Below are 21,748 nucleotides of genomic sequence, written 5' to 3'. Positions count from 1 at the left end.
GAGAGCAGTGATTTAAAAAATCTAATAGATAAAATAAGTTATAATGATTAATAATAATATAAAGCAATACAGATGTGATATGTCAATACTACTTGGATATTTTGTAGATATGACACCAGCATGAAATCACTGGGTGATTTAACTGTGAGCCCAGTCAAAAATTAATTTGTGAGTAGTACATAAATATCTGTAGGACAGTGGGGCGGGGGTTGTTGTCCATGGGACATCCAACTTCTACTTTTAAACTTGAAACGCTTTTTAGCTTTGGGAACTGTTGTGGGGATACATGATATATGAATGCAAAAGGAGATATAAAAAGGAGGTCACAGAGAAGGTACAAAATCAATTCAATAACTTTATTGAAACTGCAAAGGTGAAACAAGAGTAAACTTTTGAAATGAACTTGGTTCTAGCTAGAGTCAAACTAAACTAGAAATGTAAAACGCCACTGCTGTTGCTTAGAGGCTGAATGGCTGATAATTGCACCCCTCCTGCCTCCCTCCCTCACATGGGCTTTGTCTGTCACAGAGACGGTTCTCCAGTGCAGCAGACTGCCCCCTCTGGCAGTGTGAGGCACTTTTGAAAGGCCCTGGCCTTGCATGAGTGGAAGCACCTCATATCTGAATGGGTTATTGGTTGGAGAGGTTATTGTTGAGGTGGGGGCAGGATGTTTAGAAAACAGCAGTTCAAACACATTCCTGAAGGCTTTCCATTGCCGTGTGCTCTCCTGTACTCTAGAGGGCAATACCCCTGCAAAAGGACACTGGGAGACAGTGGGCAGCTGCTATTGTACAAGCAAAAAAAGACACTTCCTCCACCGTATGCTCTTTATAAGTTAACTTCCAAGTAATTGGAGGCAGAACAGAAGCCGTGAAATCCCAAACCCATGGAGCGGCAGTAGTTGTGAAATGTGCTGTCACGTCACAGCTGATTTCTGGCAACCCCATGGAGTTTTCAAGGCCAGAGATGAACAGAGGTGATTTGTTAGTGCCTGCATAGTGACCCTAGAGGGCCATGATGGTTTTCCAGTCTGGCTTAACTTTCAAGATCTGCAGACTGGGCTAGCCTGTGGCTGACCCCATGCAGGCACCCTCTGAAATCCATTTAAGGGGGCACAACCCTGCAGAGGCTTGCAGCCTCAGTGTGGCCAGCAACGTTGCCATAGTCAGGGCCAAGTTCTGAAAATGAGGGACAGGGCTGTGTGTCTGATTGCCCTCCAAAAGCAGAGGTATTGCAAGTGCTTGGAGGAGCGAGGTCTCTCCCTGCAACACTATTAGAGAACAACAGAGCAAATTCTCTTCTTTCTCATATCCACAGACATTTCTGGTGAGTGCATAGGACGATGTTCAAGACCTTCATTCTGGTTTAATTTTAAAGTCCAGATTACTTCCCTTTGTTGCCAATGGAGGGCAGCAAATAACTTCAACATATGGGATAGGCCTTATATCTCTAAATGGAGATGGGCAAAACCCAGAAAGAAACAGTATGAGTTTTTGAAAGCCTGCTGGGAATAATGGGTGCCGGGAATGCCAGAGGACTTTCATAGGATCCATCAGCATCAGTACAACACATGACAGAAAGGATTTCAGGCAACTTGCTCTGGCCTGTTGAGGCAACCCCTGGGGACTAGACTCAGTGTTCTGGGACTGCAACCACATTCCTTCAAGGGGAGTAACAGTCCCAAGGAGTAGCATGAGTGTTCTGAGACTGGAAAGGCAGCCCCCAGAGTGCCATGGCAGTAGTTGCTGGAGAGCTTGATGAGATTTTCTGGGCTCTTATCACCTTGTAGAAAGGCTGTATCTTTCAAGATTGCAGTCTGGTTGAAGTGGATGAAGAGAATCCTAGATTGTAGTGAACTTGAGAAGGAGGTCTTAACTCACCACACAAGTATTGCAAGCAAGAATCAGTTGTAAGTTTGTTTGGTGTTTCTGAACCCAGGGTTTTTGTTCACTGCTGCATTTGTATGATATATATTGCAACATCAGTTCTGTATGGTGGAAAGACTGAGTTAAAATTAGTTTTATTTTAAACCGTTTTGTCATGCAAGTTGTTCCTGAATTAGCCCTGTACAAACACATGGACACAGAATGTATGCACGCACCATGGAATGTATATAGCTTGATTTCAGGAGAAGAGTATGATACCATACGCAGTAAGCATGGCAAAAACTTGATAGGAGTAAATGCTGGTTTACACAGGAACAGCATAAAAAGTTTCCAGATGTTGCATCAACTTCTTTCCATGGCTACCAAAGTGCAGGAACAACCTCCTGCTATGGTACCTTTTGTTGGTAGCTGACAGATACCAGCAGATAACCTGCCTAAGAGCTTTGTCAAGGCAGTGGTTTCTACCATATGGAACGAGAAACTATAGAGATTGAGGGGGGGGGGAGACACAATCCTTGTTAAGTTTTTCAAAAGCATCATATGACCATCATATTTGTGAGAGCTTACATTGCAAAAAATTGCCTTGCAGAGGGTGGGAATGTAAATGGTTCTTTACTGCATTTTGCACGGTGTTAATTTTTGGAACTGCAAATGATCTTGAATCACTACAGAAAGGCAGAGCATAAATACCAACACACAAACACACCCTTATGGATCAGTCATTTTGCCAAGCCAGAGATGGTGCCAGATGGTATATTAAGTGGAATTGGTCAACCTCTTGCTGAGGCAGATACACAGGTCCATCTTGGATCGCTGTATGCTACAAGGAAAGGGGAATCCACAGACCAAGGCACTGGCAATGCAACTGAAAGACTACAGCAAAAACAGAACATTTAGTGCATTCCCCTTTCCTTGCAGCATACTTTGTGCTGCAGTGGCAGCTGCTACCAAAGCTGCACTTTTAAAAATTCTGCACAGCCAATCAAATCTCCAGCAACCAGATTTTGCTGCACAAAAGCCATTCCCAGCCACACCCACTCTAAGCACTTGTCAGCTGCCAAAAAAGCTGTCAGTGGGCGACATGTTGGGGACTCCTGGAATAAGCAAATTCACAACGGCCAAATACTTCCTACCCATAACACCCCAAGTCCTACCAAACACCACAGCTCCCAAGTTCATAGCTTGGTCAAACTTTCTGGCTTCCTTCATTTTACAGCTGGGACAAGAAGCCTAGGCATATAATTGTTTATTTAAAAATCCGTATTAAAAGCTGAGTGTTGAGTCTGTTTCTGAATACAGAGCAGTTTGCCTAAATAAAGGAGCTCGCAGATTGTAAAACTCTGGTGATACCACAGTGTGATGCCTTGGGCTACCAGCAGGGGTCAGTGTTCTCTGGCACATTTTGCAGATTAATCAAGATGGATAGGCCTCTTATTCCTGTCTACTGCTAAGAGTCCAGTAGCTCCTTAAAGAAAAATAAAATTTGTGCTAGGTTATGAGTTTTCATGAACAAGCGGGCAGTGACTAATGAAAATTGATGCCCTACCACAAATTTTGTTTGTCTTTAAGGTGCTCCTGGATTCTTACTCTTTTCTATTTCTGCACATTAGAGTTAAGAAAACTGCTTGACTTTCAGCAGCATGTTTCCCTGCAAAGGAAAAATGGCACAATATCATATATTTTATTCATGGTACAAAAAAAATCTACAATATTCCCAAGACTACTTGCGGCATTAAAAACATTATACTGACCCCCCTTCCCTCCCACTAGTCCATGGATTATACATCATACAAGCATACTTAAAGTGAGAACATATCAAAAGATATCTACATCATAAAGAATTGTTAGTGCTCAAGGCACACATATGCACAGGCAAATGAGGTTCAGTTTTAAAGCAGAAATGCTCTTTTTGTACCAAAACTTTACAAAAGGCAGTATTACACTAGACTATAAAAAATCATGGATGAGTTTATCAAAGTACATAAATATTTAACAGCACTGGCTACATGCAATATAAATAAAGAACAAAAATGTTTCTAAACTTAGGCACTGGAAATACAAAACAAAACCTTGAGTATGAAACACAGAATATTGATTTGTTTCCCAAGATTTTCTATGGTAAAAAGAGCAGCAGACGTGTTACCTAAAGATCAGACCATGGAAATATGTGCCTGTCCTTTCATAAAGCCCCCCCCCCCAAACCCTTCACCTGAGGGTTAACACCCAAAGCAAAACTGGGAGTGTAATGAAGGGAAGAGAGGAATCTGATAAAAGCTCTTCCGCCCAAACACAAATTACCATCAAGAAGCATATCCCATTGTTTTTGCCACCATTCTGTGAAAGTACACAAACAAGTTCCGGAGGATTTCAGCCATGCACCCTCACAGGAAAATACTGCTATCGTTCTGTACGTTGCTGTCTGTCTATGCTTGATGAGCTGTCATTCATTAGTCACTCCTGGGCCTCCTTGCGAGCCAGTTTGTAAACCTCTGTTGGTCCATCAACATGGGTGATTGTTGTTGTGAGCTGAAGTTCTTCTCCACTGCTTAGTCCCAGGTCACCTGGAGAAGAAAGTCATGTTTCAGATGGAGACACAGTTTGATCTCCATGGCTTGAAAGAGGTTTTATCACCCATTCAAGCCACACACATAAAAAGCATGAGGAACGCACATGTGGGTCCTTCATCTGCATTACATGTTGCCACCAGTATTGAGCCTTTAGCAGAGATGGGGAGATTAATACCTTGAATACAAGAGGTAAGAAAACTAGTTTTTATGCTAATAACATGCTAACCCTTTTGGGATCAAAACCCCCTCAGTTTTAGCTTTTCAAAATTATCAGGTTATTGTGTCAAAAAAGGGAACACAGAATTGTTGACATTAAATTTAGATATATGGATTAAGGATGAAGTCTCATATGAGTCTGTATGTACTTTGTTCCCCTTTCCTGCTCATTATTTAAGAATCAACCTATCCTCTAACCCTCAGATTTAGATGAGAATAACTATGTAAGAGTTTGGGCCCAGAAGAGAAAGAATTTGAGTAAGTAGGCTTTATTACAAACATCTTGGTTTGGAAAATAGCTGAATAAAAATAATGATTTTATCCTTGATCCTATGTCTTTTTGCCATTTTCAAAAAGATAAAACAAAAGTTTATTTGCTCAAGAAATAAACCCAAGATTGTTCATCTACTTTGGAAAAAAGATTATAGAAAGGAGATATACCTCTAAATATAATAAAACCAACCAATAAAAATAAAATCCTTGCCTCAAAGGTTCCACCCAAAGAAAAAAGTGCCATGGTTTTCTTGAGCAAGCAAGGTGTGAATATCTTCTTGATTTACTTACTGTAGAATACCTCAAGTATTAGTCAAGATGTACTCAAAGTATGAGATAAAATAAGGAGATAATTAAGTCCAGTGACTTCACCACCGAGCTCTTGTTTCTTTTTAATAAGGAGTTTCAGATTGCAACACTTTGGTCAAATTGGTTAAATAGCAATTGTACTAGGTTTGCAGATGTAATGTCTGGTGCTCAATGTAATTAATATATGAACTTAGTGGAGAAGAGAACTAGAGTGAATTGGTTTCAATATTTTGAACCAGTGTCATCTGCATAGAATTAGCTATGAAAATGTATTTTTAATAGGATAGAAATGAAGTGGCACAAAGGTGGCAGCAGAGCCCAGAGAATGCTCCATTTATTGGGCAAAAGGCAGCAGAGGCCACAGGACTGGGCAGGGCACCTTACAAGAATACAGTAGTGGCTCTATGCAAGCCTACCCAGAGCGAGGCAAAGCAAAAAAGGGGTTAAGAGAGTATTAAGGTTCTTAAGGGAGGGATGGTGCTGAGCTTGACCAGAATGCAGCCAGCCCCAGGGAGAAAAAGGTGGATGTCAGGAATGCCAGCTGGCTGAGCAAAGCTGAGGAAAAGGAAGAAAGAGGAACCTAAAGGAACAGCTAGAGCCTGGACAAGATAAAACTACTAACAGAGACAGAAAACTGCCCCAAGGCAGAGGCATAGCTCAGACCTGAGGTTCAAAAGGCAGAAACAGGCGTGTAAAGAGAAGGAAGGCTGTGTGAACTTAAATTGCCTCTTTATTGGATGCAGCAAAAACACATTACTTCTGATGTGTCTCTGCTGACCATGTAAGTCAATTATGATGTCTTGCTGTGTCTTTTTCAGATTATTCAAGCAGACAATCCAGTTTCCCTTAAACAGAGAGAAAATGTTTATGTGTACAATTTCGAATGGTGAATGGCACAGTTGGAGACAACTTTCACCATATGTGGTAGCATGAGAAAAAAGGTTCTATTATGATTCCACATATTCTGATTAAGAACACGGATTAAGATTATCACGATCCTAAAATGCATGTTGGAAATCTAAAGCCTTAGATGCTAACTGCAGGCACATGTGGTGGCCATATTCTAATGGAAATGTTTCTGGTAAATGGCAACTTGCCAAACCTACAGAATTAGTTGAGCTAAGGAATTTCACAACAGCATGGAAACCCTTTCTTGATGTTTGGCCTCAGAATTCACAGTTGAATACAGACCTTTATAATTGTGCAGTTTTTTATGAATGCACATAGAGGTTTTTCTATTGTAAATTTTGTGAGCCTAAGACCAGTAGAGCTTTATATAAGTTATTACACACACACACCTCCCCTCATGCATATTGTTGAAATGTATTGATTTGGATTTTTTAAATTAAGTTTAAAATTTAATAGAAATATATTAAAAGGACAAGTTCCAGTCTCCTAATTACTGGTTGCAGTGTTCTAGCCCAGTGGTCCCCAACCTCCGGTCCGGGGACTGGTACCGGTTTGTGAATCAGTCGGTACCGGGCTGTGGCTCCTCCTCATCCTCCTCCCCGGCTGCTGCCTCAGGGGCTGCCCTGTCACTCTGCCGCTGGCTCACCTTTGGTGCTCTCCAGAGGCCACCATGTCTGGGGCTCCCCCTCGGCCTGGCACTGCGCAGCTGCTGCTGGCAGTGCCCCCCAGTGGGTGGCAGGGAATCAGGGGCGCCGGCAGGAAAGCAAGTGGAGCAGGGGCTCAGGTGGCAGTGACGACGTCCCTAAGCAAAAGACTACCTCCCCCCTCAGTAAAATTGTCAAGCGTTGACCAGTCCCTGGTGATAAAAAGGTTGGGAACCACTGTTCTAGCCTGCTTGCAACTGCATCACATCTCATCTCACCATCTGACTGATCTTCACCATAGTTTTTGTGTGAGGGCGCATACAGGAACATGAGGGCAAAGACATAAAGGTTCCACATTCCATAAATCCCTGTGAAAAAGGCGCTGTTCAGCTCAACTGTGTAGCCGCCCCATTTCCAATGGCCTTCAGTCACCTAACACAGGAAAAAGAACAGGTATAACCAAGAGAGGCAGGAGCATAAGGAACTGAAAATCAATAGCTCAACCTATTCCAATGCATAGTCTAACAGACGATCCTCTCCCCTCACGATTGCAAAGAAAGAAATAAAGTTATCTTGGATTAAATGTTTAGAGACCAAATCCCATATCCTGGTTATAACAAATGCTGAAATGTTCACATCAAAAAATACACACCATTCTCTTAGACAATGCTGTCCTTTGCAGAAATGTTGAGATCCAGCATAGTAACTAAGTGGTTGATTCTAATCTGGAGAACCAGGTTTGATTCCCACTCCTCCACATGAAGACTGTTTAGGTGACCTTAGGTCCGTCACGGTTCTCACAGAGATCGCTCAGCCCCAGCTACCTAACAAGGTGCCCGTTGTGGGGAAGGGAAGGAAATAGCAAGCTGCTTTAAGATTCCTTAGGAAATAAAAACCTAGTCTTTTTTTCTTTTCCTTTATCCAAAACGGGTCACTACTGAGGAGATTCATTATCCAAAGCCTCACTTTTTTCTGAGAAGTTAAAAATTATTTGTCAGAATCCTAGAAAAAGCTGTTTTAGGACACTCACCTGGCTGATGATGAAAAATATTACAGTCATGGCAGCACAAGCCAATGTGATCAGCATCAAAAACTTGAACCTAAAAATCAGCCCCTAGAAAGACACAGAAAAACAGCATTAGTTGTTTTATTTTATTTTAAAGTTCAAATATTTTAACCCAGAGTTTATGTAAGACAAAATCCTAAAACAAAATTACACATGAGAACTGCAGTGTCATTCATTTGCAGTTTTCTAGCTGTAGCCTGTGCTCTCAGGCCCGCCCACAAAAAGGCAGAAGAAAGGCCCAGCGCCTGAGTGAAAACACCCTCCTCTGCTAAGGTGACCAGATTGTGAGGAAGCTGAAGCGGGACACCGGCGGTGGGGACGGGGGGATGGCAGATCCTGCTTGGCGGCAGCGGGGGGGGGGCTCTTGTTCGGCGGCAGCTCTTTTCCTGGCCCCTCCATCTTGGCTTGCCCACCTGCTTCCTCTTCCCAGCTGGCCGTGAGAGAGGAGCTCAGGCTCGGCAGGAAGAGGGAGCGGCCCGTTTTGGCTCCAGCTGCGCCCGCCTCGTTGGTCTGCCACCCGGCTTACCTTTGCCTCCTCTCTGACCAGCTGGCCGGAGCAAAACGGGGAGTGGGGCAGAGGCAGCCGCCTGACCACCCGCCCCATCCCCGCTGGCCCTGGAAGATGGAGGCGGGGCGGAGGCAGCTGCCTGACCGCCCGCCCCATCCAGGCCTCCAGCTCCCTAGGGCTGGCTGCCTTGCCTCGCCCTGCACTGCTTCGCCTTGCGATGGGCAGAGCGCCATCGCAGGACATCTGTGGAACATGGCGGGATGCGGTCCTAGTGGCCTGAAGGTCCTGCGAGAAGCAGGACGGATGGGCACCTTATCCTCTGCCCTCTCTGCCAGCTCACTGCTCTCTGCGAGTCAAAGACTGAAGCGAGTGCAACAGGAGCTGTGGGTTCTCTTTTCCATTGCTCTTTTCCTCTTGCAGGGAGGAACTAGACATCTCAATAGAGGACTCCTGCATCTTCCAGCTCATGATTTAAATAAGCACACATCAGCAGTAGTGGCAAGGTGGCCCTCAGCCTTTACCAAAAGCTGCTTCCAGAGCCTTTTGCATCTAGCCATTAAAAAATAACATTTCCGTCCCCAGTTCAGTCTTGTTCACACATTCAGCTAGCCTCTGAATGATATTTCCTGCCCCAACCTAGGGGAGTCAAAAGTGAGGATAGAAAGGACTGCTTTATGTGGAAACTATGATTTGCCAGCTGAACTGTTTGGGATGGATTCTCCGCCCCCCCCCCCCCCATGTCTTGTGGAATTCTGTTTACTTTTCGAGTCAGGATATATCAGATCAGAGATAATGTCTTCTGTCTCAATGTAACTGTGTAAGTACCAACTGTTTCACTGGAGACCTTTGGTTATAAGTAAAATGTTATACATCCCTGGGACCTTCCAGGTAAATGAGGTAGCACTGTGTGAGTTCCTTGTTCCTTACACAACTGCTCTTTACAAAAGCCACATGACTGACAAAATAACTTTTGTTACTTGGCTTGCATTCTCTAGCACTGACTGGAATGCCACAGCCAAAGTGCTGCTGGATTAGCAAGGGGTTTTAAGATGAGACTTTCTCCATTCCAGTTCCTTACCTCATAGTGAAGCCTGCGGGCCTTAGACATTGCTGGGAGGCTGGATTGCTTGCCACTGATGTTTCGGAACACTTGAAACACCATAAAACACAGGAACAGGAAGTAGAGACAGAGGCAGATCCCAGCAACGATAATAAATGCCATCTGAGCAGTAAAGTTAAAGGAGCAGCACCTTGACACATACAGAGTCAACAGAGACTTAGATAGCAATAATTTATTTGGCTTTGCTTAAGCATCACTGCCACAGTTCTGTGCTTAGCCAGAAGCCAGGGGGGAAATTCCTTTAGTTAAACTCAAAAGGAAATACAGACTGAGCGAGCACCTAAAAATTCTGCTCTTTGGGTCAGTTCTAGGCTTGAAGTGCTATTGCTGTTCCCACAGGCCTGAGGTAGCAATTAATGGGGGATAATTGACCAGCTACTGGCTAAAAAACCTCCATGGGCTTGTCACTTCTGCTCCACTGGGGTCTTAGGGAGAGGCTTGCTAGAGGTCTGTGATTTAGGGGCAGTGAGCTAGGCTTACCTGGGCTTCATAGGAAAGATGATCAGCAGCTGGAAAATACTTCCAACATGAACAGGCATTTTTGAAAAAAAGAGAAAATTCAATGGGAACACTACTTTTAGAGGCGTATGCCACGGTATCAAAATACAAAGCACTGGTCTGGGGAATACACTACATTATTCTAGAGCAGGACCAAACATACACATACACAATAGAGATAACTTTCAGCTGTAAGCTAGGGGAACCTAAATTCTTCAATGACACCCACACTTTACCATTCTTATATATGTATTCAGAACTCCATTTACATCAATATGCATACTATGTTTCTGAAACAAAACAGAACCTCACTTCTTGGTTTTATGTCAACTCTGCACATGAAAATTTCAGGCAAATGCATGAAACTAGTTCAAAGGATATCATGATGCACCACAAAATTTAAATTAAAAAGCCTTCCTCCCAGTTTATCAGAGTTAAAAAGATTTTCTGCAGGCTAAACATTCTCCCCAAGGGAAATGCAGCCTCCACTTCAAACTTCCCTTGACCTGCCCTATGCCATGCCATTGCTGACTGGGAAAGAAAAGGATACAGCGAGTTCCGTACCAACATCTGTGGTCCAGATGCTGTAGAATGGGTTTTTTAATTGTACCCCTCTGAAAATGGAAGAAAATAATGTCTCACATGGATCAAGTCATGTATAGTGAAAACATAACACAGCAACATTTCTCGTTGTAATTTGGAAAGGTCAAAGGAACAATATTTAGAGATACTGCTGGGATATCTACTCACTTACATTGTATTCAAAGTGTTTCAAATCTAATTGTATAATGACTTCCCCCTTCTTGTGCCAAGCTATTTAGAAAAATAATAGGGCAAGAATAGGTCAAAGACTGTTTACAGGGTTAAAGGTAAAGGTATCCCCTGTGCAAGCACCGAGTCATGTATGACCCTTGGGGTGACGCCCTCTAGCGTTTTCATGGCAGACTCAATATAGGGTGGCCTTGCCAGTGCCTTCCCCAGTCATTACCGTTTACCCCCAGCAAGCTGGGTACTCATTTTACCGACCTTGGAAGATTGGAAGGCTGAGTTGACCTTGAGCCGGCTGCTGGGATTGAACTCCCAGCCTCATGGGCAGAGCTTTCAGACGGCTGCCTTACCACTCTGCGCCACAAGAGGCTCATGTATACAGGGTTACTGGGCACCAAATTTTATCAGATAGTGAATGTATTATAAAAAATCCAGGACAACACTGAAAATGGCCACCTGGCCTTTAAAAAAAATCACAATGAAGCATAGAACCATCTTAGAACATTACAGCAAACCATGATACTGGATCAGACCAACATTCCCCTGGCTAATGATTCAGTTTCATGCAGTGACCAAGCCATCAAGCAGGGCATGGAAACCAAAGCATGTCTCCAAGCCCTAGTATGCATTGTATCTGAACACGGAGATTCCATTTAGACATTGTGGCTAATAGCCATCATGGACCTATCCTCCATGACTTTGTTTAACCTCCTTATATAGATACTTATACTACAAACAATAGAAGTTCTAAAGAATTTGCAAAAAAATCATGTTTTTAAAAATAAAAATGAGAGGACAAATTAGTATCAACATTGATTTTGTTTGTTTGTTTTAAGAAAAGCAGGGGGTTTTGTACCCTGCTTTTTACTACTCATGGAGGCTCAAAACCAGCTTACAATCACCTATCCTTCTTCCCCCCACAAGACACCCTATGTGGTAGGTGGAGTGAGACAACTGACTGGCCCAAGATCACCCAATTGGCTGCATATGAAGGAATGTACTTTTCTACAAAGCTGGTGGCTTCTCCCAGAGTCCCAAAACCCTAATTTCAGCTAGGCCCAATCATATTTTGTAAATTTTCTTGATCTACATAGATTTTTAAATCTGCTTTGGCAATTAGATATTATTAGGATGCTAGTGCAATAACATTTTTTAAAACCCACAGAAATAACTCTACATTACCTCTCACACATGTCAAAGACAAACAGACAGAAGGAGCCTACAACAATTGGCCCAACTTGTTTCCAGTAGCTGGAGAAACGATTTCGCTCATTCTGATCCTAATAAAAATTGAGAACAGATATGATAAATGAAACAAAATGACCATTTGATAACTTACCATGTACGGTTCTCCTCCTTGAAGCCAGGAGGATATCTCGGTGGGTGTTTTCCTGCCACATTAACAGGGAGGCGGGACTTAAATTCTATTTCCTGTCCTGTGCGGTAAGGAACACCCTGCTCCAGTCTGATGACAAGCCTCTAACAAACTAACACTCACTATCAGATGTAAAAAAACAGGGTACTCCCTTAAGATCACAACTAATGAAACTTAAATTCAAATGCTGACTTTATGACCTCTCCTTAAGGAATAATAACTCCCCCCCCCCCACTGGCCACCTCAGTGCTCACCAAAGCAGCCAAAGTGTGCAACCCTAGTCTGAACCCCTTGGAACTGTTGTTTCCTGTACTTATTTGGTCATCGCATACTGGCCAAAATGGCCACCGCCCAAACAGCCAGCTGCTGCCTCGTTCCGAGACACATTAGAAGCCTGATCAGAGCCTCTTGGCTCTGATCCTGTATTTGTTGTCACTTGCAGCCACAGCAGAAATGACAGCCTAGAACAGAATTCGGCATGATGGACAAAAAGTCCTCTGAGTGATCTTCTCAACTTGCCGTTGTATTGGAGCCTTGAGGCGGGAACTTGCTATGCCTAAAATGGTGTGCACTACTTGCTATGTGCCTTCTAGGACTCCTATTAACTATAAGCACTAGAACTCTTAAAAAGATTAAATACTTAACTATTTCACTCTATAACTATTAACTAACAGCCAGCAAACTATTAACTTCAACTACAACAATACTAAGAACTCATCTAAATTGCTAGAATTAACTGTAAATGGAAAAGAAATGGGAGAGATTCGTCCGCACTGCCACTCCCCAAGAGGCAGGAAGAAGTGTGGAGGAGGGTGTCTCCCGCCACACAGGACAGGAAACAGAATTTAAGTCCTGCCTCCCTGTAACAGTTGTGGGAAAACACCCACCAAGACATCCTCCAGGATCTCAAGATTTTACCTAAATTAAAATGACCGTCATGATCAAGGTAATAAAGAGAAAGGTAGCATTACTGAAACATGCTTCAGAAACTTCTATCATACATCAATACAACTCAACCAAGCAAATCAGATTCAGTAAACAATTTAAATTTGATGAGCCTTAATAGTAGCCTACTTCCATTGCGATCAGCAACTTCAGGGGTCCTCAATGTGATGCTCCTGGGCACCATGGTGCCCACTAACACCCACTAAATGGGTGGGGCCAGGTAGGACTTTAGCTCAGCAAGACTTTGAATTGGCCACTGGAAAATTAACTAGCCATGCATATTTTTAAAAGTACTGCTTTGACAGGAGCTGCCACCACAACACAAAGTATCTTCACTGTATGACAGAAGTAAGCTGCAGCAGCCATTGTCTCACTGGCTCCACCTCTTGAGGCTGCTGTTTTATGTCTGTACCCACCACACTGTGTGAGAATCCCAAAGGTTGGGGACCCCTATTCTATAAAAATGGTAGGCAATTACATTTCATTATCTCTCCCCATCCACCACTAGAAATCATGAAATCAGATGGACAGTGAGGTCTGGACCTTTCCTATTAATAGGAAAGCCATTCTTCTTTTCTGAAATACACCTCAGTCCATAAAACAGAGTGGAAACCCCTTTATAGATCCTGATTTCCCAGTCTAAAATAGAAGAAGTGTTGGTTCTTATATGCCGCTTTTATCTACCCGAAGGAGTCTCAAAGCAGCTTACAGTCACCTACCCTTTCCTCTCACAACGGACACCCTGTGAGGTGGGTGAGGCTGAGAGATCCCTGATATCACTGCTCGGTCAGAACAGCTTTATCAGCACCCAGGCAAGCCCAAGGTCACCTAGCTGGCTGCATGTGGGGGAGTGCAGAATCAAACCCAGCATGCCAGATTAGAAGTCTGCACTCCTAACCACTACACCAAACCGGTAGTAGCAAGAGGATCCTATCAGCTTTTATGCTGGTGCAAGGGGGAGGACAGCTGGTCACATTTAACTCTTTTGCTCTTGTACCAGCATAGAGTTTAGTAGGATTGAACCCCATATGCACCCAAAAGTCCATACGCACCATCATATGCTCTCCACAGAAGATGATCCAAAACGACAGGAGCATAGCATAGAAGATTCCTTGGCGAATATCTCCAAACAGCAACATCCAAGTCCAGTCAAACCCAATAGAAAACCATTCCACTGGAATGTTTATGAAGGTCATGGAAATCCCGAGAGCAAAGATAACTCTGGAAAAGAAGTAACACATTAAGAACCATTTGCCATTTCAGAGAAGGAACCACTACCAAATATTCCAAGATTAACTGACACTGAGGGCATATTCATTCAGTGGTTTTTAAAAATGGCTCCCAGCTAGAATTTCATTTCTACCCTATATGTTAAAACATGTTCTGTTCTAGGGTAGTCTTTACTAGTTTAGTCTAAAAGGTAATTGAAATTCACTTGAGGAATATACAATGAAATTCATCTTTAAACAAAAGCACTGATCTAAATGTCAATGAAAGGCCAATCCCTTCTTGGCATATCTGTACTAGCTGTTTTACATGTAGAGCATTCCATAGATAGGATAATTAAGCTGTTGGTCCCATCTCCAAGACCTGTAGAAGTATTCCAACAAACACCTCTGTGTACTTCAGCCAAAATCAGTGAATGAAGCTCTCCAGATACAAAAGCCTTTTAGCAGACAGTTGCCGCTGACTACACAGAGTAGTTTATACACAGAGTGCCAAGCGCAGAATAAACTGCCAAGTGCAAGCCAATCAAAACCAGCTGCGTGCAACTGTGGTCAACTGATGCAAAGGTTCTTCCCCTTGTTCCAGAACACTCAATGACATTTGCATGGGTTTTGCCACTTTGTAAAACTCCCCAGGTTATTGGTACGCACTTTTCCAGTAAGACAGGTGCCCGTGTCATCAGTGTGATCCGTCTCCAGTACCACACCATGATGATGAAGATGCTAGGTGTAAGGAAGGTTTTCATTGCAAACCACACCTTTGTAAAGCCTCCATTTTGATGGATGCCCTGCAGAAAATAACAAGTTTCACAATTGCATTTCTCTGCTTTCCCAACACCTGATATATTTTCTATAATATCTTAGCCTATTGTATTACACATGAAAGACTCTACAGTTAGTATCAGACACTAGGAATATTTGTGCCAAGCAACTAGTTACGTTAAGGCAAGAAGATGACTGACTTAACCAGAAGGTGCTATTATAAGAGATCACTTAAGATCTGTTGCACCTGGATCAAAGTGATATGAGAATCAAAAAATTCCAAACGATGTAATCCAGACAAAAATGTTTCTGTCTCAGTAAAAATCATCACATCTTAAAAATCCACTTCTCATCTTCCATCTGACTTAGCAAACTTTAATCCCCCAAACAGACTGCGGGTGACAGACAAGTGCTGGTGGTCAGGAATTACTAAGGCTGCTTGCTTTGGGGGAAAGCCAAGGATGCAATTATCACCAAGTGAAAAGCTAGTTAATGTGGTGAAGAGGGGAAGGATAATAGCAAAGACACCCCCAAAGGAGAAAAAATCCATAGGGAATGCAGGGGCTCTCCATGAGGGTAACAGACTGATGACTATGGTATGCATTTTCTAAGGAATTCGTAAGTACTGCTGGAAGAGAATGTAGACAGATTCTTGCAGTCACATCCCTTTGTGGTAATCAAGTTACTCTTCAAAGCATCAACACAAAGCAGCAACAAAATCTAGCAATCTATATCCACACTTTATTTCTGTCCCCAATAAAATACAGCCAGCTTAAAGTGATCAGGTACTGAAAGCCAGACAAAGTGTCCCAAGTACCTAGTGTGCTGAATGTATGATCACTGCCATCTGGAGCTCCCACCCTGAAAAGCAAGTAACCTAACAAAGAGGTTAAAACTGCTGAAAACTTAACTCCATGCTTTTCTTGCTCAACTCTGTGTTGACTAACTGAAAGCCAAGCCTATGCTCACACCTTCAAAGAAGTTTCAGGTTTCTGAAGATGCACAGGATTGCTTCTATAATGCCTGAGTCAAATTTTATATGTTTTGCATGGTTACTAGAGTTTATTGTTACACAACACACTATGAAGCCAGCACATTTTTTACTTCAGGTGATGTTAGAATGTATGCTGGCCTTATATTAAATGTGACTTTAAAATTTCTGAAGTACTTATCACAAGAATTTGGAAAGAGGGTAGGATGCAGGGTTCAGTTGCACACATTTTAAGACAAACCAACACAACACACCTGGGGATATACTGTCAATGTGCCCATATATATGAATGGTCTAGAGCAGTGGTCCCCAACCCGCGGGCCACAGCCCGGCGCCGGGCCGCGAAGGCCTTGGCGCCGGGCTGCGGCTCCCTCTCCCCGCCCCCCCCCCGCAGTAAAAAACTTCCCGGGCCGCAAGCTTGCGGCCCGGGAAGCTTCTTACTGCGGGAGGGGGGGAGAGGGAATAAGGGCCGCGCCCGTGCATGCGCACATGCATGGCCGAAATCGCGCATGCGCGGGATGCGCAAAAGTGCCGCGCATGCGCGATTTCAGCCACACATGGCACGTGTATGTGTGCGCAGCCAGGCCGCGCATGCACGGCATGCGCAGGCGGGCAGTTGCCCTGCCGGTCCCCAGCCTCAAAAAGGTTGGGGACCACTGGTCTAGAGCTCAACGGATTTACACCCTTGCACATCTTAGTCAGTTCTACCGGTCAGCAAGCCACCCTATATTCAAAAGAATATCCATCCATCCAGTATGAAATAAACTTGTTCACTCACTTGGCTGTATTAGTACCTATAATGCCAGTTTACAAAGGAGAAGATCAACAGGACTACACACTTACCACTAGATGAATATCTCTTATATCTCCAATTCCTACATTAATACCTTTCTTTTCGTGTACAGGGAGCCGAATATTGATAAGATAGAACTTGTGGGTAACGGTTCCAATCTCCATGAATGGAAGTACATCACATTCATAGAAACTGCCTTCGTTTTCTTTAGTCTATTGGCACAAGAAGGAAAGCAAACAGATAGCCATCAATATTTATTTTGGGGTGTCTCCCAGATTCTAGTCAGAGACAGATTCCAGTCTCTTTCAGCACAAATTAGATCAGTCACACAGAGTGTGGAATGTGGAATTAAAAAAAGAAGAAGAAAAGAATCCAGGACACGTTGATTGGTTGGATTTATATCCCACCACAGCCATCTCACGGCAACTCACAACCATAAAACCAACACAGTTCCAGTAAAATAATTCCAATAAAACATTAATTTACATTACAATACAATAACAGCATTGGTAGCTTATCCTAGTAAAATATATATCAACCTCATTGCCATCTGATTTTTGTAACAGGGGTTGGTGTTGTAAAGACGAGGGGGCGATTAGCTGGTAACCGCATCTCAGCCTCAACCGACCGCCTGGCATCATATCTGCTACTTTAGTCAGCAGGTCCACAAATACTCTGAGTTCCCACAAGTGGGGGGGGGGGTGGAGAAAGAACCTACTAAACTTTCTGAAAAATCTGGACCTCATTTCTTAGAAATGTTTCATCTCTAACTTTTGCTACAGAGAAATGATCAATTATCAAATCAGGATTCCACATTCCTTCCCTCACTAACATTTCTCAAATCAAAGCCCCTCCCCCTACAATAGATTTGGTGCAAACATAGAATTGTCAGTGTCTTTTCTTTAAATAATTGGTACAGTAATGTTATATTAGAAAGCATATGCTGCCTAGAAACACATGTTGTTTGATGCCGAGGTAAAAAGCTTCTGGCATTATCTGAGCAAGAACTGTAAGGAACCTACTTTTGGATGGTTAAAGTCACATCTGAGCTTTCGGGTCTCTTCTGCATATGCCATTGCTTGCCACTCACTGAATCCATCATCACGGTATCCCAAGGACACATTCAGTGTAATCTCTGCATTGTTTTCTGTAGAGAGAAAGCATCAAACATTTTTAAAGAAATAAATAGGAGTCTGAAAAGCAGCACAGACGTGTAATGATAATTTACATGAGCCAGATATTTATCCTATATATACACACAGTTAACTATTAAAGCTGGAAGATAAAAATCCAGGAAGTCAAGACACAGGCTCTTAGAACCCCTTGGCTGAGTCCAGCCATTATAAATAGAACCACAAGGTAGCTCTGCAGTCCTCAACACTATCTATCAGACTCCACATATTCCCTGTCTCCCACAAGAAAAGAGGAAAATCATCCTTGGAGATGAAACTTCATTTTTTGTATTTTTTACAAGAATCCCAGATCACGTGAAGGCTGATTCTGTGAAGGCAAAGGGGTGGCAGGTTACAGCAGATGAGCGATTGGGATGTGAGTGTCCTGCATAGTTAAGGGGGTTGGACTAGATGACCCATTCCAACTCTATTATTCTATGATTCTATGATTCACGTATGCACTATGGTCATGGACACCTGTGCTTGACTTTAATTATACCTTGTCAATTACAGTCTTGGTCATAGTTTTAATACAAAACTACAAATATTGCTTCCAATGGCAGGTTCAGTGTTGCTGCATGTTATCAGAGGAGTTCTACGCTCAACAACATTGAGATTCTAATCCCAGCAGTCAATGCTAAAGACACTGTGTGTTTCCAGCCAGCGGCTGAGGAAGACAACATCTTTGAAGTTCCACGGACCCACACATCTGTTTCTGGTTTCAAAGAGCACTGGAAATGGGTGCGGAGGGACTTTGTGGTTCAGAACTGCTATTTATACATAGCTTAGAGGTGTTTCAATTCTGTGTGGGTACAGCAACTTTTTCAGTGTCCCAGCTCCTCCCTCTTTCCCAGCAGATACAACCTGCACATTCCAGATTTAAAATGCTTCTGTTGAAGGTAATCATGCTTGTATTTGCTTGTTGAGGAGTGAAACTCATTCACTGTTTAGATACTTTCAAAAACATTGTCTATTAAACTAGAACAAAAGTCTACATGAAGTCTGAAGCCAATTAAATACAAACAATATTTAAATCTGGCAGTAACTTTATTACAAGTTGCCTTCATTTAACTGAACTCGGCCACAGTTTTCTAGCCCAGTTTTCCCTCCCAGAAGAGCGGGGGAACTTACATTTCCTCAGGATTCACAAAACATGCAGCAAACAGGGAGTGTAGTCGGGGCTGCGCCTGAATCAGGAGATTTTAGTGTGAAAGTAAGGACATTCCCTGGAGCTTTATGGGTGCTGCCATGAAGTTTTTAGTCACTGCAAAAATGGCCTAGAGCAGTGGTTCTCAACCTAGGGGTTGTGACCCCATTTGGAGTTGCCTGGCCCCTTCTGTGGGGTCCTCAGGTTGGTTGCCGCTGCAGTGAGCTACAACAGGCGGCAGGGGCGGGCAGCATCAGAGCCATTGCAATGGCTGCCTCCATGCTGCCGACTGTTGCGTGCCTGCATGAACATGCACACGCTGCCCATGCCCATACCGACCCCGCCGCAGTTGGGGTTGCAGCGTCAGAGTGGTTGAGAACCACTGGCCTAGAGATTCAGGGAGCTCAGCCTGGGAAAGGTGGAGTTTGCCGTGGAGTCCACCCTGCAAAATACTTATTTTCCCCTGGGGATTTATGATCTTTATTCATGCCACAATGAACTAAATATAGAAAAGTTAATCCAGCTGCATAATACCAGACTAATCCAGAAATATGAGAAAGTCACAACACTTTTGTTGCATGACACAAAGGTCAACACAATCTAGGATATCTCCCAGACTGATAAGGCCGCTGAGGAAGTAGATGCATTCACACCTCTTATTTGTTGTTGTCGTTTTGTGTCCCAGCATGCAAATATTCAAGTACACTAGAATATATTGATTTGTTACTAATAACCATGTTCTGTGTTGGTATCAGTTTTATGGACAATAATCAGGAACATGCCAATGTCTTCCCTCTCCTTTAAAGCCCTCTAATGTTACCACAGCTCGCCCATCACCAGCTACAGTTCACATAGTCAAAATTTGACACAGACTTACCAGCTGCCCCCAGACATAACACACAACTCTGTGTGCCCCTGGATGTACTTCAGTAACCCAAAAGAAATCCTGCAAGTTATTTATTTCTATCCCATCCTTCCTGCAATGAGTATCAGGGCAATGAATATCATTCTCCCCAGCCCCCTTTCATCATTCATTATATTTCCACAAGAACCCTGTGATGTAGGTTAGGTTGAGAGAGCAACTGGCCAAAGCCTGCTTATTGAGATATATGGCACAGTGGGGATTTAAACCTGGGTCTCACAGCTTCTATACAACCAAACTTGTGCAACTGAGGCCAGCAGAATCTGCCGCTGATTTTTACCCCCAGGGATACAATTCATGGGAACTTACAACCCACTGAAATTAAAAGAACATTATTCCATTCTGCTTTAGGAAATGCACATCACTTTGGTATTTCCCCCTCAATGGCAGATTATGACAAAAGGGCTCATGGTGATTTTATTTAGGGGGGGGGGAGAAGAGTAGTCGGATTTCTTTCCTCATGTCAGGTTGCATCCAGATAATTTATTTACACCTTTAAATGTGACAACGTGTAGCACGTTCACTGCAATGGTTGACTGACTATGCAAAATTTAATCAGTGGAAAGCCCTCATTTCCATAAGTACGCTTAGCAGAAAAGAACAGCACAGCTCCCTTCAAGATCTCCTCCAGCAGCTTCCAAGATGCATTTTAGAGCATCCTAATCAATCTGCATGACCTTGGAGTAAAAAACAAAAACAGCAACCACCAAGAAAACCCAATGTAAATCGATCTGGGGCATCCTGCCAAGACCAGGCTTTTTTACTACCCCACCAGAAATCCTTTTGCTCATTAAATAATGAATGTATAGGACCAAAAATGTTGTTTCCTGGCTCCTGAGTTTCTGCACTGTGAAAGACAGAAACAGTAATAAAATTGTGGGAAACGGGTGACTTAAGCCTCTCCTCATCTTTACAGCAATTCAAGCAACAGAGGGATACTGGTCAAAGGCAGCGGCTGCCCTGAGTCAGACAAATGAGTCACTGATCCATTTTTATTCTACTAGTGTTCCCCAACCCAAGTATTCTATATATACCTGCACACACCTTCTCTGATTCCTAATGTCAAACACCAAAATAACTCTGCCCACTAGGAAAAACTGGACTGAAGAAATACTGTAGACAATAGTTAGCTTTCGGATTGTATATTAAGCTTGAAAGGGAAAATGCATGAATGTTTTAAATGACAGATCTCAAAAATGTCAAGCCCAGGAAATATAAGCGTGTGTCTGTGTGTGTGTAAAATAGATACTATATATAGGGAGATGCTGAGATCCCGTGGCTTGCTTAAAGCCATCCAACTAGTCCTTTACTGATCTATGAGAGAGGACAGCAGAGAGAGATGGCATACTTCCAGACAAAGGGCTGGGTCCAGAAGAGGATTTCCTTGTGCGGAGCACGATTTCATTGTCCCCTCCCTCCCACTGCAACCCCAAATACCTGCAAAATGCTGCTCCTGAGGAGAAGGAACATCCAGGAACAGCTTGGGAGGAACTGGCACAATACTTCTTCCATGTGGAGTTCTTCCCTGGGATCCAAGCCACTTTTAGTGGCCACTTTTAGAATGCTCCCTCTAATGATCTCAAGCACATCTCCATACAAGGAGTAGCATTTAAACATGGGGAAGGAGATCAAAAGGAGGGGGGATTTAAGA

The 21,748-nt window shown here is 43.2% G+C and overlaps 1 protein-coding gene across 1 annotated transcript in view; it reads right to left on the bottom strand.

Annotated features, from left to right (window-relative positions):
* Positions 1-3,553: 3,553 nt before the first annotated feature.
* WLS (Wnt ligand secretion mediator) overlaps positions 3,554-21,748 on the bottom strand; it is a 36,191-nt gene continuing 17,996 nt past the window's right edge. The window contains exons 3-12 of the mRNA XM_077333391.1: positions 17,879-18,003; positions 16,907-17,068; positions 14,962-15,098; positions 14,137-14,305; positions 11,947-12,044; positions 10,547-10,610; positions 9,457-9,600; positions 7,835-7,918; positions 7,083-7,236; positions 3,554-4,447 (exon numbers count right to left, since the gene is read on the bottom strand). Of these exons, the coding sequence (XP_077189506.1) occupies positions 4,338-4,447; positions 7,083-7,236; positions 7,835-7,918; positions 9,457-9,600; positions 10,547-10,610; positions 11,947-12,044; positions 14,137-14,305; positions 14,962-15,098; positions 16,907-17,068; positions 17,879-18,003 (1,247 nt within the window). The 3' untranslated portion in view covers positions 3,554-4,337. The remainder of the gene's footprint in view (positions 4,448-7,082; positions 7,237-7,834; positions 7,919-9,456; positions 9,601-10,546; positions 10,611-11,946; positions 12,045-14,136; positions 14,306-14,961; positions 15,099-16,906; positions 17,069-17,878; positions 18,004-21,748) is intronic.

This window comes from Paroedura picta, chromosome 4 (assembly GCF_049243985.1).
Source record: "Paroedura picta isolate Pp20150507F chromosome 4, Ppicta_v3.0, whole genome shotgun sequence".
Classification (NCBI taxonomy): domain Eukaryota; kingdom Metazoa; phylum Chordata; class Lepidosauria; order Squamata; family Gekkonidae; genus Paroedura; species Paroedura picta.
This window is presented reverse-complemented; position numbering and strand designations above follow the sequence as displayed.